The 16,959-nt window shown below is 48.5% G+C and overlaps 1 protein-coding gene across 2 annotated transcripts in view; it reads left to right on the forward strand.

Annotated features, from left to right (window-relative positions):
- scin (scinderin) overlaps positions 1 to 16,959 on the forward strand; it is a 231,649-nt gene that overhangs the window by 150,787 nt on the left and 63,903 nt on the right. For both annotated transcript variants that reach the window (XM_072509136.1, XM_072509137.1), the window contains one exon: positions 13,474 to 13,564. In XM_072509136.1, coding sequence (XP_072365237.1) covers positions 13,474 to 13,564 — 91 coding nt within the window. The remainder of the gene's footprint in view (positions 1 to 13,473; positions 13,565 to 16,959) is intronic.

Raw genomic sequence — 16,959 nt, forward strand, 5'->3', positions numbered from 1 at the left:
TGACATTGCTCATGTAGTTCAGTGAAATTTCAGAAAAAAAGAGATTTACTGTGTAACCAAATGTTTCAACTCACAGAAAATTGATTATATGGGAAATAATTTGGAGATAATCATATAATCTCTAAAAATATTTTATATTTTCTGTTGGTGCTGACAGAGTGGTAAAATTATTTGGCTCAGCAGATGGTTCAATTGGAAAATATTTTATCCAGTGCCGAACTGCACTGGGTAGGCTCGCAAGCACTTGATTTCTGGGCTCTGCTGGATAAGTCGAGTTAATTCAGGTGGAGGTGATATTTGACTTTGCTTTCCTTGGCTAGGAAGGGGAAATTCAACTGGGGCTTCCACTATGGATATTCCTGCTGGAATGTGTGCGTGTCTGGTGAAGACAAGTTCACACACACATTTGATAGCTTCAGGATTGGAAAGCACTTTGTGCTCGCAGTAGAAGTGACGTTTGAGTGGACAGTCAATACCCATGGAACTACATGCTAAATGTAGGCCAGTGCCATCAGAAGCGGAGAGAAAAATTAGAAGGAAATGAAAAAAAGTAAAGGGGAATTTTATTCCCTGTGTGGGATTTTAACAGCCAGGCCTCATTGACATGTACCGGCCAGCTGTCCACTCAAATGGGCAAATGGATTGCTGGTCAGTTGTTGAGAGATGAAGAATATGTAGCGTATGCCTACCCAAGGAGAGTCATGTTGGTTTGTGGGGGGTAGTGTGCAGGGGATGAGTTAACAAATTTTACGGTAGGAAGCCGGAGGCAATAGAGCCCAGACTTACATTGTGAGATTCAGGGCAAAGGAGTGTTTAGCAGTGGTCAAACAGCCTCTGCTCCCTATCAATCAGGTTTCATTGAATCATCCTGTTGGCAGTTTAAATGCCAAAGTATGCACTTCACATCATAGGATCCTGATCACAGGATTGCATAAATGTAGGACTAGGTGGGCACCCACAGGCATCTGATAAATTGCAACAGAATGGAAATCAAACAAGGAAATTTAAAAGTTCTCTTAAAGTGTGATGCACAATCAATAACTCTCGAGACAAGGTGAGTCATATCTAATCGGCTTTAATCAGCTAGAACTGTACCCAGCAGCTTCGATACAGAAAGTGAAGGCTGCTGGGGCGGCATGGGTTCTTATACCCCGCCTCTCAGGGCGGGGCTATGTACGTTAGCCAATGGTAGACTCCTAGGTCTAGTCAATGGTCATTCACCTCTCAGATACTGCAATACCTGGTACTACCACATTCACCCCCTGTTAAAAAGAACCCAGCGGGGTGATAGCTAGCTTTACTGTGCCTTTTGCATGGTAGGACCAGGTATGGAGGTACCGTGATGTCGCGGGTAACAGAAGAAGTGTTTATGGTGCAGCAATCAGACGATCGGGTGGCCTGGTCGTCCTTCTGGAGCGTCTGAGTTTCGGCGATGATCCTGGTGGGGGCCCCGGCGGTTGTATCTTTGGGAACGTGGTGTCTTCCTCCCAGGCAGCTTCGTCACGCCTAGGCGGCGCCTTTGGGGCGAAAGGTGGGCAGGGGGAGGGGTGCCTGTAGGGGGCGTCGGTGCCTGTTTGGCGCTGGGTAGGGGCGGCGGCAGTACTGACCCTCCGGTCAGGTGCTGCAGGGAAGGTGGGTGTGGGGGCAATGGTGCGGGTGCGGGCGCCAGGTCCCGAAGGGAGACCGTGTCTTGGCGGCCGTCGGAGAACACTACGTAGGCGTACTGGGGGTTGGCATGGAGCAGGTGGACCCTCTCGACCAACGGGTCCGACTTGTGCGCCCTCACATGTTTCCGCAGCAGGACGGGTCCGGGTGTCGCTAGCCAGCTGGGGAGCGAGGTCCCGGAGGAGGACTTCCTGGGGAAAACAAGGAGACGTTCGTGAGGTGTCTGGTTTGTGGTAGTACATAGCAGCGACCGAATGGAGTGAAGGGCCACTGGGAGGACTTCTTGCCATCGGGAGACTTGGAGATTCCTGGATCGAAGGGCCAGCAGGGCGGTCTTCCAGACCGCTCCGTTCTCCCTTTCTACCTGCCCGTTTCCCCGGGGGTTGTAACTTGTCGTCCTGCTCGAGGCGATGCCCTTGCTGAGCAGGAATTGACTCAGTTCGTCGCTCATAAAGGAGGAGCCCCTATCACTGTGAATGTATGCGGGGAAACCGGACAGTGTAAAAATACTTTGGAGGGCCTTGATGACGGTGGTCGTGGTCATATCCGGGCAGGGGATGGCGAATGGGAACCGGGAGTATTCGTCAATCACGTTCAGGAAGTACGTGTTGCGGTCGGTGGAGTGGAGGGGGCCTTTGAAGTCCATGCTGAGGCGTTCAAAGGGACGGGAAGCCTTTATCAGATGCGCTCTCTCTGGCTGGTATAAGTGCGGTTTGCACTCCGCGCAGATTCGGCAGTCCCTGGTGACTGTCCTGACCTCCTTGATGGAGTAGGGCAGGTTGTGGGTCTTAACAAAATGAAAGAAATGAGTGACCCCCGGGTGGCAGAGGTCCTCGTGGAGGGCTCGGAGGCGGTCTACTTGTGCGGTGGCACAAGTGCCGCGGGACAGGGCATCAGGAGGCTCGTTCAGCTTCCCGGGACGGTACACAATCTCGTAATTGTAGGTGGAGAGTTCTATTCTCCACCGCAAGATCTTGTCGTTCTTAATCTTGCCCCGCTGTGCATTATCGAACATGAAGGCCACCGACCGTTGGTCCGTGAGGAGAGTGAATCTCCTGCCAGCCAGGTAATGCCTCCAGTGTCGCATAGCTTCTACTATGGCCTGGGCCTCCTTTTCGACCGAGGAGTGGCGAATTTTGGAAGCATGGAGAGTGCAGGAGAAGAAAGCCACGGGCCTGCCTGCTTGGTTGAATGTGGCCGCCAGAGCTACGTCGGACGCGTCGCTCTCGACCTTGAACGGGAGGGACTCGTCGATGGCGCGCATTGTGGCTTTTGCGATGTCCGCTTTGATGCGGCAGAAGGCCTGGCGGGCCTCCGTCAACAGGGGGAAGGTTGTGGACTGGATCAGGGGTCGAGCCTTGTCTGCGTAATTAGGGACCTATTGTGCATAATAGCTAAATAAGCCGAGGCAGCGCTTTAGGGCCTTGGGGCAGTGAGGGAGGGGGAACTCCATGAGGGGGCGCATGCGTTCGGGGTCGGGGCCTATGACTCCATTTCGCACTATGTAGCCTAGGATGGCTAGACGGTCTGTGCTAAACACGCATTTCTCCTTATTGTAGGTCAGATTAAGGAGATTCGCGGTCTGGAGAAATTTTCGGAGGTTGGTGTTGTGGTCCTGCTGGTCATGGCCGCAGATGGTGACGTTATCAAGATACGGGAACATTGCGCGTAAGCCGTACTGGTCAACCATTCGGTCCATCTCACGCTGGAAGACCGAGACCCCGTTCGTGACACCGAAGGGAACCCATAAAAAGTGATAGACCCGCCCATCTCCTTCGAAGGCAGTGTCCTGGCGGTCCTCATGACGGAGGGGCAGCTGGTGGTAGGCAGACTTGAGATCCACCGTGAAGAAGACCTTGTATTGCGCAATCCTGTTTACCAGGTCGGCTATACGGGGGAGAGGGTACGCGTCCAGCTGCGTAAACCGGTTGATGGTCTGGCTATAGTCAATGATCATCCTATGTTTCTCCCCGGTCTTTACTACCACTACTTGAGCCCTCCAGGGGCTGTTGCTTGCTTCGATGACCACTTCCTTCAGCAGCCTTTGGACCTCAGACCTGATGAAGGTCCGGTCCTGGGCACTGTACCGCCTGCTCATGGTGGCGACGGGTTTGCAATCCGGGGTGAGGTTCGCAAACAGAGAAGGCAGGTCGACCTTAAGGGTCGCGAGGCCGCAGACAGTAAGGGGGCGTTCTGGTCGGGCAGCGTGTAGTCGGCTGTGCTGGGGGCTTGAGGCCCAATCCAAGATGGTGTCAGCCATGGGTCGCACATGGAGTCCGGGGACGGGGATGCCCGAGATGGCGGCGGCGAGGGACAAAATGGCGGTGCCCACCCATCCAGCGTGGTTGCCGGGGGGCAAAATTGCCGCGGCTGCGGGTCGCACACTGCCTGGGGAGAGAAGGGCGGCGGTGGGCCTTCGGCGGCCGGGACCTGCAAGAAAGACTGCGGTGGGACTTGGACTGCCGGGACCTGAAAGAAAAGCTGCGGTGGGCCTTGGGCGGCCGGGACCTGGAAGAAAGGCTGCTGATAGTCGCTGTAGACTGCGGCCACGGCGTGGGCCAGGCAGACCGTGACATAGTGGCCTTTCTTGCCGCCACCTTTGCAGGTGGTGGTGCGGGCCGGGCAGCGCGCGCGGATGATTCGCCTGGCCACAGAAGAAGCAGCGTTGGCCGGCGGCGGTAGCGGGCCGTCTTGCCGCGCAGGCCTGCGGGGTTAGCGGGAAAGTCTGGGGGGCTGCCACGGCGGGGTGGCACGCAGCCCAGGGGGGCGCCGTGCGAGCGGGGGCAAAAGCCAGTGCGTTTTTGTACGCAACATCCATGGACCCTGCCAGGGCCCGTGCCTCAGTGAGGCCCAGTGTATCCATTTCAAGGAGCCTTCGGCTGATGTCGGGGGACGTCATACCTGCCAAGAAAGCGTCCCGAATTAAAAGTTCCGTGTGCTCATTCCCCGTAACTGCTGGGCAGCCGCAGTTTCGGCCCAGCACTATTAGTGCCCGGTAGAAGTTTCATCTGGGCTCTGCCTTCTCGTTGCCAGCAGGTGACGGGCGTAGACCTGGTTCAGTGGACGGATGTAATGTCCTTCTAGCAGCTCCATAGCTGCAGCATAGTTCGCCGCCCCTTCGATCAGAGGGTAGATCGCAGGGCTGACCCGCGAGCGTAGGAGGTGTATTTTCTGCCTTTCCGTGTGGGTGTCAGCAGCCGTGTCGAGGTAGCTCTCAAAATACGCCAGCCAATGCTTAAAAATAGCAGCGGAGTTGTCTGCATGGGGGCTGAGCTGAAGGCACGCCGGCTTGATGCGGAGATCCATCCTTCAGAAGTAATAGATTAAATTGATGCACAATCAATAACTCTCGAGACAAGGTGAGTCATAGCTAATCGGCATTAATCAGCTAGAACTGTACCCAGCAGCTTCGATACAGAAAGTGAAGGCTGCTGGGACGGCATGGGTTCTTATACCCCACCTCTCAGGGCGGGGCTGTGTACCTTAGCCAATGGTAGACTCCTAGGTCGAGCCAATGGTCATTCACCTCTCAGGTACTGCAATACCTGGTATTACCACAAAGTGTCAATTCTGTGGACTGTGCTAAGTATATAAATACAGGATATCAACTTGATATGATACAATACACCATTTATACCACCAAATGAAAATGATCCATTCAGATTTGATTCTCTATATTTTACACAATTGTAGATTAGTTAACGTTACTTATTTTGTGGGTTTTCAGAAATAAGTGGCAGAAGGTTGCAGCTTCCATTTTTGGCACTGTAAAGTGCAACAGCCTGATTATAATGGGTTCTGTCAGTTCGAAGTGAGGCGACCAGATGGAATGCTTCTTCCTTGGGGCAAGAAGACTCTGACATTGTCCGTCATGCCCAATACAAGAGTGAAGAAATCAGCAATGTGTACCATTTTGACATTGACCTCCACCATACCCTACAGCACATAACTGAAGAAACCCGCTTGAGTAGAAATAAAATCACACAATGGACAAAATTAATGGAAGCAACATTCAGCACAGGATTTATTTTATTCTTTCACAGCATGCAGACATCACAGCCTGGAGCAGAATTTGTTGCCCTTGAGAAGGTGGTGGGGCACGACCATGGACTGTGGGGAGGTTTTGTTTGTGGACCTCGGAGATTGGGACACCATTTAAAAATGGCGTCCCAATCTCTCGCTACAGCAGGGAGTTCTGGCGAAGAGAGCTCCCTGGTTTAAAAAGCGGCGTTTTGTGCGGCATCAGCTGCGCGTTCCCTTTAGGCCCCATATTTAAAGTGAGTCGCGTTGAATAACCACGTGTTTCTCGGCAGTGCCAAGGTGCCAGCTATGCAGTGCCAAGGTGCCCATGTCCCAGGGGGAGGGTCAGGGGGCCACTCTGCACTTACCTTCACCTCCCAAGGGTCTACTACGGCCAGGGAGACCCCCGGGTGCCGTTCCACCTGGTCCACATATGTGTTGGCCTGTGCTGAATGGCGTCCGGCTGCAGCCTTCCTGTGGAGGCCAGAGAATCGATGGAGGCCGGTGGACATCAGGCAGGTAGGTCCTAAGTAGGTTTAAGACCTATTTCCGGGAATGCCATTTGGTCCCACCCCTTTTGAGTGGCGTTCCGACCCCGACATCTTGCGAGACTTGGGTGAATCCCGCAAGGCACGGAGGCTGCGAGAGGGCTCTCACAAGATTCTCCGGCCATGTTGTGCTCTCACTTGAGCGCAACGCGGCAAGAGAATTGTGCCACTAATTCTTAGGTGTGCTGGTGTTCCTCCTGGCATGCCCTCCTGCACTCTTCATTCAATCGGGGTTGACCCCACGGCTTGATGGCAATGGTGGAGCGAGGGAAATGACAGGCCAGGAGGTTACAGATGGGGTTTGAATACAATTCTGTTGCTGCTGTTGGCCCACAGCACCTCATGAATGCCCAATTTCGAGCTGCTAGATCGGTTCTAAATCTATTCTGTTTAGCATGGTGATAGCGCCATGCAAAAAGTTGGAAGCTATCCTCAACATGAAGATGGGACTTTGTCTTGACAAGTGCTGTGCAGTAGTCACTCCTACTGATACTATCATGGGCAGATGCATCTGTGACAGGCAAATTGATCAGAACGAGATCAAGCAGGTTTTCCCTCTTGTTGGTTCCCTCACCACCTGCTTTAGGCCCAGTCTAGCAGCGATGTCAGTCAGTAGTGGTAGTATCAAGCCACTATTAGTGATGGACATTCAAGTCCTCGCATTCTGTCCATTCTGTGGCCTTGCCACCCTCAGTGCCTCTTCCAGTTGGATTTGCTGCTTTTCACAAAACATTGTGAAAATTCAAAGAAAAAATAGCAATAAATAATAGGAATGAATTCATATAAAGGGAAGTTGAAATCTTAAGTATACTTGTTGTCTTTTTCTCTCAGCCTTCTTATGCGAAGATAAAAAAAAATCAGAAGGCATCCGGAAACCTTTGAGCTATCCTTATTAAATTCAAAGCGATCAGTTCTATTGTACTATATATTAGGTTACCTTGCGTCAATCCTGTGTCATTTTGCTTCATATAAATTGTATTACGAATACATTAATATTAAGATTGGAGATGCCTGAAAGCACCAGTACTAACATTTTAAAAATATATTTGTAACTATCTAGATTACTCACACTCTGATCTGAGTATTCTTATTCTTCATAACAACTCCATTTACAACACTTTGCAAATTCAATTAAATGTTGAATATGTTGGCAGGTTTATGTGACAAACCCATAATGCTTTTTATTGTTTTTAAGTAATATGAGACATTTATGATCATACACCCGGAATATTCCATTTATCCTAGGATATTATTTTACATGTGTAATATCCTTGAAATTGCGAATGATTGCTCTCAACAATCTTGCTCCGTGGGGGTAGATTCTCATAATTTCAAAGCTCGACAGCCTCAATGTTTTGAGCTGGAATGTTTTAAATGGAATCTGCAGTTATCAAGATCATCAGCGAATGATCCAGGACAGTAATTTCTTCCTTGGTTTCCCAGGCCTAGAATTTTGCATGTGTTGAAGGCACAGGTTGCAATCTCTCCATCTGAATGGTGAGGTCAGAGGCTGAGCAGCCCTCAACATTCAGCTTTGGGCCACATTTCCATGGAGATGGTTAGCTGTAAAGGATAACGATTAAAACTAATGCACAATAACAAATATCAATGGTGCGTGAAAAAGAAGAAAAATTAGTAGTCAGAGTCTACAAGCTCTCCCCGTATCTGCGTGGGTTTTCTCCGGGTGCTCCGGTTTCCTCCCACAAGTCCCGAAAGACGTGCTGTTGGGTGAACTGGACATTCTGAATTCTCCCTCTGTGTACCCGAACAGGGCCGGAGTGTGGTGGCTAGGGGTAACTTCATTGCAGTGTTAATGTAAGCTTGCTTGTGACAATAAAGATTATTATTATTAGTCAGATTATCTTTAAGAATCTGAATGGTATAAACCTGGGGCTGAATTCTTGGGACCATGCCTGGGCAGGAAAGCAGGTGAGTAGACCCATAAATTAGGGATCCTTGACATTGAAAGTGTGCCCACCCCCTGTCTGCCTGCCTAGCCCTGTCGCCACCACAATTTTACGAACAGTGGAGGAAGCATTTGAGCACCCACCCATGGCACAATTGAAGCCCTGAGTGGGCAATTAATGCCCAATTCAGGATCTCATCTCACTATCACTCTGATTTAATATGCAACAGGAGAGTTTGCCATTTCAACATTCCGCCCAACAGATTTAACTCTGATTTGGCTGCTGTCCAGTTAACACATGGGGGGTGTAGATGGGAAGGTGTGCCTCCTACTTGGCCTTCAGTACCAGTCAAAGGCCCCTTCCCACAGTTTAGTCTCTCAGCAACACACCCCGCTTGCCCCCACACCTCCACCCCCTCTCCTCATGGGCCCATCAGCCTGACCCTAGTGAGATCTTTGACATTCCTGAATGTGTGGGTCTATTGCTGACTGCTCCCTCTACTGCTCCTGTTTGAACTGTCAATGTGCAGTGCTGCTGTCCTTCGATTGTAAAAAGCAAGGACCTCCTCCTGAAGACGGATGGACGTCCCACCTCAAACTAAATAATGTCCATTGTCTGACAAATTAAAGCTAGTCGATCCAGCATAGCAGAGACACAGAGTATGATTCTCCGGCCACCCATAGCCCTGATCGACTGCTGAGGCCTCTGGCCATGTGGCTGAAGGCTGTTGCTAAAAGGGAATTGGTAATTGCGGTTAAGTGAGCACTTCACATGATCCAAATGGACACCTGTGGATGGGCAGGCCATGTAGCATGTGTGAGTCATTGCCTAGAATCTCAATCACATCTTCATGCCTGGACACTGTGCTTGAACACTGCGGGAGGCAACACCACACACGCAGCAGCCAACATCCCAACACCCATGGGATGGGACACAGTTCTGGGGGCACGTCCATGGCCAGTGGGTGTGTGAGTGCTACGGGGAGGGGGAGCTACCTGGAAAAATGGGCCAGGGGTTCATTGCGGAAGTAACGTCATACTAGTTGTGTGCAAAGGTGTTTATTGTGTTTGACAATTCTCCACCGTCCCAATGGTGCTGCCCCCTCCCCACCCCCAGCCCCCTCACTCCCTGCCCACCCCCCACCCACTCCCCCAGTGCCCTCAGTGATTCTCGATGTGCTTGGCCCTCCTGGCTCTACCACTATGTCTAGGTGTGTCCCCAGGATGCACATCTGAGGTGGAGGCAGCCAGCTGCTTACCACGTCCCGTGGTCTTCGATGCCCCTAGCATACGTCCTTGGGGACTCTGAGGCCGGAGGGCCCCGGCTCACCTGCCGGCGGCAGATGCACAGCCATGTTGCACTGTCCTGTGAACTGACTTCGAGATGCAGCCTCAGCAGAGGGATGGAATTTGGGGGTCTGGTGCGGCAGGGTGGGGTGCCCTGACTATTGAGTTGTGGAGGGGATGGGGAAGAGGTTGGCCCTCTGTGTGGAGGGTTGGGGGTGTTCCCCTTGTCTGCCAGGGGTCCTGATGTCTAGGGGGGGGACCTTTAACTTCACCTTCAGATTGGAGCATCCATGAGGGCAGCATGGTGGGGTAGTGGTTAGCACTGCTGCCTCACAATGGTGAGGACTCAGGTGCAATCCCGGTCCCAGGTCACTGTCCGTGTGGAGTTTGCACATTTTCCTCGTGTCTGCGTGGGTCTCACCATCACAATCCAAAAGATGTGCAGGTTAGTGAATTAGCCACGCTAACTTGCCAATTAATTGGAAAACAAATGAATTGGGTACTCTAAATTTATAAAATGAATAAATAAATTAAAAGATTGGAGCATCCTTGAGGAAGAGCTCCCCAATCTCTAAATCCCAGTTTTGCTGGAGAGTTCAGGCAGCACTTTGAAATTGCACAAAGTACCATGTGATCTGCTGTGAAAGCAACGAGTTTCACACTGCTTTTCTCGCCTGATCCAGCACTCTGCGTAATTTTTGGAAATTAACAATTCCTTTGTCCTTCTTCACAATTGTGCCATTGCATCTTTTACAAAGAGAGCGGGGGTGGGGGGGGGTGGGGGTCAAGCAGGGTGCAGACAAATTCCTGGAGGGTGCCACTGGATCCAAATGCCAAATGGGGAGCTGGGAAAACCTTTGCTTCCAATTAATTGACCATTAAACTCCTTGAAGACCAGGGACGGCCAGTATGGGATTTCAACATGGGAAATTGCCAATCCCAAACAGTCTGCTTCACATTATGGTACAGCTGTTGGTTCGATGCAGGGAGCTGCAAGATTTTCTTTTGAACTGGAAACTTTTTTGCCACCAAAGATTTTGCTGCAAGATCGGGCACAGTATCTGATCACTGAGATTCTGGCCAATCTTACCTCCCTATCTTGTGCAAGGCAGAGGTAGATACTTGCCCAGCTGCTGCCTGCCTTTGATGCTCCTCCTCCAGCAGGCATCTCCCCCTTCCTCAGAGAGATTGGCAATACCAATTGAAAATCAAGCTCAGCATTTCTGATAGCACAGCATTCCCTTGGCAATGCCCTGGAATGTCAGCCGAGACTTTTGTGCTCAGGTTTCTGGAGTGGAACTTAAAACAACCAACCTTCTGGTTCAGCAGGTGTGAGTGTGACCAAACTGAGCCACAACTGACATTGCTGCAGTGTTATTACACTCTTTCATCTTTTAGAATGGTGCCAATGATCTTTTGTTGTGTTCTCAATTGAGGACCACAGAATCTAAAACAATCATCAAGGTGTTGTAAATGGTGCTTGTCCTTTGTATATTCCCCTGGTGAGAATCCATGCCCTAAATAACTGAGAAGAGGTTAATAAATAACTGAGAAAAATATTTTACTGAGCACTTTTCCATGCAATCAGTGTCCCTGTAATCAAGAACTATTGCTTTCTAAATGTAGAGTCCCCAAATATTTGTTTTCAATTAAAGGGCAATTTAACATGGCCAATCTATCTAACCTGTGCATCTTTGGGTTGTGGGGGTGAAACCTATGCAGACACGGGGAGAATGTGCAAACTCCATGATGCACTAAGCGTCAAGAACCACAAAGACATGTGAGACTTTAACTAAGGCTTTAATATACTACATAGGAGGCTTACCCGACACAGACGACCCCAGACTAAATGGGGTCGGTCCCAGAGGAGGGTTCTTATACGTAACTCCCGGGGGAGTGGCTAAGGCGGAGCTCTCCGTGGCCAGGTCGGGTTACCTGCCAGTGACCAAACCTCTGCAGAGCTACAGTACAATACACAGTATTACAGGGCCACGTTACACACAACTATTGTATACTATGTACAATGGTACGGAAGTACAGTGGTGTATCACCACACTCCACAGAGAGTGACCTGGGGCTGGGATTCGAACCTGGGACCTCAGCGCCATGAGGCAGCAGTGCTAACCACTGTGCCACCGTGCCACTCCATCAAGAGCTATTTTTTAAAGGGTCACTTTTACTTGGAATGTTTAGTGCAAGACTATCCAGCATTAAGTGTGCTAATTTACAGGCACTGTACTTATTCCCATTTTACTGATGTGGCAGGGCAGCACGGTGACACAGTGGTTAGCACTGCTGCCTATGACGCTGAGGACCCGGGTTCGATCCCGCCCCGGGTCACTGTCCGTGTGGAGTTTGCACATTCTCCCCATGTCTGTGTGGGTTTCACCCCCATAAGCCAAAAATGTGCAGGTTAGATGGATTCGCCACGCTAAATTGGCCTTTAATTGGAAAAGAAATAATTACGTACGCTAAATTTTTTATTTTTTTATTTTTACTATGTGGCTAGCTTTTTCCAAGTAAATTGTAAATGCATTACAAATTTCCAAACTGAAGCTGCTGCTGTTTGCATTTGTCACAGCAGCCATCAAAGTGAGACACTTCTTTATTATCCAAAGACTGAATGTGGAATTTCTAAACATTTTGGGAACACAGTATGCATTCAACATATTCTATTACATTCATTGTTCCATCCTAATTACTGTGGCTACCTGTTCCTTTCAGTACATTCCATTTATTCTGTAGTAGATGATATGCATATTTTGCATTTCAATTTTGTTTATATACTTACGCCATTGTTGCACGCAAATGTGCTCTTTATAACCATATGCATCTGGTATTATTTGGGTAGCTGTTCTCAGAGCGTTACTTGAAAGGCCAGTGAAGTCCAAATTACTCAAATGGAAATCAATGAAAAGAGTAAAATATTTCATCAGGAAATTTTGATTGCACAATGATTCATCTTTCATAAGAAAGATGACATTATACTGAAGTGAGATTCCACAATTCTCAGTTAGATATATTAAACATCTTTTTAACTAACAAACTGAAAATGATAATAGGTGTGCACAATTATTAACTCAATATGTCAAAGCTTTCAAATACAGTAACAATGTTATTGTACCTTATTCTAGCAAATTATTTTTTAAATTGCAAGGCAAAATTCTATCCTATTTGTAAAGCTGGTGTTACAAACACAAAGTCAACTGGAAAGGGATTTAAAGAGACATCGCTGTCATCACAAACTCATGGCAAATCTTTATGTTCTTTTACTAAATAGAAATGCATCAATGTGTCACTGATAGAAAAATCTATGAAGCAGATTAATCGCTGTTCTGTTTTTCCTCATTCTGTTTGTTTTTCCTTATCAACAAGGAGAAAGGTTGAGCAGATACTTTACTTTGTGACTGGGCTAACGCATGTTTCAGGCATTGGAGTCCCATACTATCTGCAGGAGAGGTTTGAGTAGCACAGTATTCACTTTGCACCCTTGCCTCAAGCGAGCACCAAAGAGAAATGTTCACATTTTCTCCTTAGTGTTCCTGTTTTTACCCAGCTTACCTGCAGCTGGATAGTCATGTTTTAAAAGAGCAATTTGTTCAGTGCTCAGTGCTCCTTCCCTGCTCCATGAAAAATTCCGTGGGTTGTGTAGTCGCCAGTAACTGTTTGTGCACTGTTGGTGCATGGCATCCTGCTCTATTGGGTCAGCTCATTCATGTCTAGGGTATTTCTAACTTTGATTGTATAAAATAGCGATAACGATTCAGCCACCGATTACACACCATTCCCAGTTCTATTTACTTCAATAGAAGTTAAAATCGGGAGTTGTACATCAGTTGTACAACTATATCACCATTATCCAAAGTCAAAATGACCTCCAGGGTGCCCTAGGAACAGCATGTCAGCAAATTGCATGCATCCACAATATTGACCCCACTGGCATGTCAAGTGCTGTGTCACTTTACTCCAATTTATTTAAAATTGTCTATTCCTCTGATTTATGTTTTTAAAAAAGAGAATTAATTAGATCAACTTGATTTATTTCAGGCAAGGAGCCAATTCCACTAAAGATGAACTCACCATGTCAGCATTCCTCACAGTCCATCTTGACCGGTCACTTGGCGGGCGAGCTGTTCAAGTAAGTTTTCTGTTTGCAAGCAAATGTCAAAATTGTACCACTGAATATCCCTGTCAACTATGATGACCAGCATTAACAGATGCAAATAAAATAGGCTATTTCCCTTGCTTGTAAAAATATTGGCCTGAATTTCAAAAATGAATTATTTCCAGTCTTTAATGGTGCTATGAAGCTCCAAAGAATAAAGCAGAGTTGATAGTTATAGCTTGCAAAACCGCCAGCCTGAATCTCGGTGTAAAGGTCCTTAGCTACAAACTATTTGCCATAAACATCAAATAAAGTGCAACAGTTACCGTGGAAATAAACCATGATTCTCTGATGCTCAGACGAATTTATTGCATTCGTAACAGGCATTTTGACATTAATTCTAGGTTATAATTGAGTTTTTGTTTTCAAAGAAAATGATCATAAATATATAAATATTGATGCTACTTATCAAATGTTAGAAGAAATGTAATGCAGACATTTTCCAGTTTATACTCATCAGTGTTGTCTTTAAATTCATGTTAAATTCCAACAATATGTTTCACCATGGACAATGTGCGGAATCTTGTGCTGCTCCTGGGAGCGGGAAGCAAGGTGGGAGGGGGAACTTAATTGACCAGAAGTCCAAAAATCAGCTTCCTGACAGCAAGTTGAATCTAAGCTTTTAAGTTCAGGGAAGCTTGAAGGCCGGTCAAGCTACCTGATGGCAAGCTTAAGGAAGCACTTTTGAGTGCACCTGCATGTTCATTAAAAGGCCATCTCACCAGAATCAAGCTTCCCTTGCTAATTAAGTATCGACGAATGAGCAGTTTGTGTTTTCAGATTTACAATCGCATATAAGTGCCGTGCAGCAAGCCGGAGTTGGACTGAGTAACTACTGCTTTTTTTTTCTCTTTGGGGAGCATTGACCAACAGGGTGATGATCAGGTGGTGGCAATCTAAGGGGCATTGGTCAGGGAGGCTGAATGAGGGAGGGAGTGAGGGAGTCCAGGCAGTGATGGATTCTGGGTGGAAGGCAGGATGTCTGTGGCAGAGAGGGAGCCTGGGAGGGAGGCGAAATGCCCGGGGCAGGAGGGATCCAGGGAGAGAAAGCAATGGTACAGGGATGTGGGAGGGAGGGAAGGGTCTTGCACGTGGGGTCCTGTGAATTGGTGGGAGTTTCCAGGAAAGTTTAGTGGGAGAGCTGTGGTCCTGAATGGTGTGGGGGATGCAGTCTACAGTGTGGTCCTGGGGGTTGAACTGTCCAGTGGATGAAATAGTCATAGTGGGGGGGATACTGAGATGTTGAAGTGTGGTAAGTCCAGGGTAATGGCTGGGAGCAGATGGTCTCATGGGGTGTGGGTCATGAAAACACACAAAACAGGTGGCTAGGATAATAGGATGGATCAGGGTCAGCATGGGAGTAGGGATGGTAATGGAACTCAGAGGGGAAAGAAGGCATGTGGAGGGTGATAGTCATAGGCTCAAGGGTAATGGGGGGAGGTTCAGGGGCATCAGAGGGGTAAGGAATAGTGGGTTAAGAGTGACAGGAGGGTGGGAGAAGGTAATGGAATGGGTTTGAAAGGTGACGTGTGACAATTATTAAATCTCAAATGGAAAACGTCATCAGTCAATGAGTGCAATCCCTTGAAGTGGGAGGAAGATCTCCTCAGGGGGTGGAGTTGAAGGGAGTTCAAAGCTCACCAAAGGGACACGCAATAATCATGAATCAACTGAAAGAGAACCATGCTCAGATATGTTCTCCTCTCTACGGTGAAGCCTGCAATAGCAGCAGTGTTGCTCCCTGACTCATCAACCTCATAAAATCAAGATCCCAGCAAGGTCGGGAGTTACAATAAAGTCTGCGCTAAAGGGCAATTCGAGTTGACCACTGAAGTGGGGTGGTGTGGAGGGAGGGAGGCATGGGTTAACTCCTGAGGCTGGATGGGTGTGTTTAACAATGTACAGGTTTAGAACCTAGACAGTCCCAGGTCGATACTCATGGCTGATAAGGGGGGGGGGTGATACATCTATGATAGCAAGGCAGGGACAAATGTAATGTGCATCAAGGGTGATGGAGGGAAGCACAATAGGTTTTGAAGAACAGTGCATGGACATTTGGTTCATTCTTAAATCCCCTCTGAAATGGCCTAGCAAGCCACTCTCTTGTATTCAACTGCTACAAGGAAGAAGTAAAGGAATGAAACCGAATGGAACACCCTGCATCGGCCCAGGCACCAGAAATAACAAACCCAGCCCTGTTGACCCTGCAAAGACCTCCTGACTAACATCTAAGGGTTTTTGTGCCAAAACTGGGAGAGCTATCTCACAGACTAGTCAAGCAGCAGTCTAACGTAGTGAAACTGACAGAAGCATACCTTACAGATCATGTGACAGACACAACCATCACCTCCCTGGGTATGTCCTCTCCCACCAGTAGGATAGACGCCGCAGAGGTGGCGGTACAGTGGTATACAGTTGAGAATTGCCCTGGGAATCATCAACATCGCCTCTGGACCCCATGAATTCTCGTGGAACTAGGACAAACTTGGGCAAGGAAACCACCTGCTGATTACCACGTACCATGCCCCTTAGCTGATGAAACAGTCCTCCTCCATGTTGATCACCACTCGGAGGAAGCACAGAGGGTGGCAAGGGTGCTGAACGTACTCTGGGTTGGGACTTCAGTGTCCATCAGCAAGAGTGGCTCGGTAGTTCCACCACAGAAAAAGCTGTCTGGGTTCGAAAGCAGTGTTCTTCAAACTTTTTTTCCGGGGACCCATTTTTACCAACCGGCCAACCTTCGGGACCCAACCTGGCCGACCTTCGCGACCCACGCTGGCCGACCTGCGCGACCCACCATTTTCTCTTACCTTGTTTACTGCTGACAAAAATGGAGGAAATGGTTTTGGATCCCTTTGGCACTCGTACACGCTCCTCCAATGGAACCTGTTGGATGAAGGTGAAGTCTTCCGGTGTCGGAAAGTATGGAGTCTCCATCTGTCCAAAGTTCTGCATTTTTTTCCAGTAAAATTTTATCAAATAACACCCCCCACCCCGCTACCCCGAAATTGTAAAAAAAAAAAATGAATAAAATAAATGAAAAAAATAAAAATTAAATGGATAAAATAAATGAATAAACCCCCCCTGAACGTGTAAATCAAAAAGCTGCAACCGTTTTTTTAAAAAGCGCCCGCACTGCACATGCGTGCCCGATCATCAGTGCGCATGCGTACGGTTTTGCACATGCGCGCCGATGATCTGGCACGCATTCACAGTGCGGCCGCATTTTTTTTACATGTTCGCGGCCATTTTGAAGACCGCTTGCAGCCGACGTTTTTAACAGCCAGCTGCTGCGGCTGTTACACGCAGATTTGCGCGATCGGGAGTGCCGCAACGGATGGCTCCGCGACCCTCCCAACACCCGCCCT

Source organism: Scyliorhinus torazame, chromosome 6, assembly GCF_047496885.1.
Source record: "Scyliorhinus torazame isolate Kashiwa2021f chromosome 6, sScyTor2.1, whole genome shotgun sequence".
NCBI classification, from domain to species: Eukaryota; Metazoa; Chordata; class Chondrichthyes; order Carcharhiniformes; family Scyliorhinidae; genus Scyliorhinus; species Scyliorhinus torazame.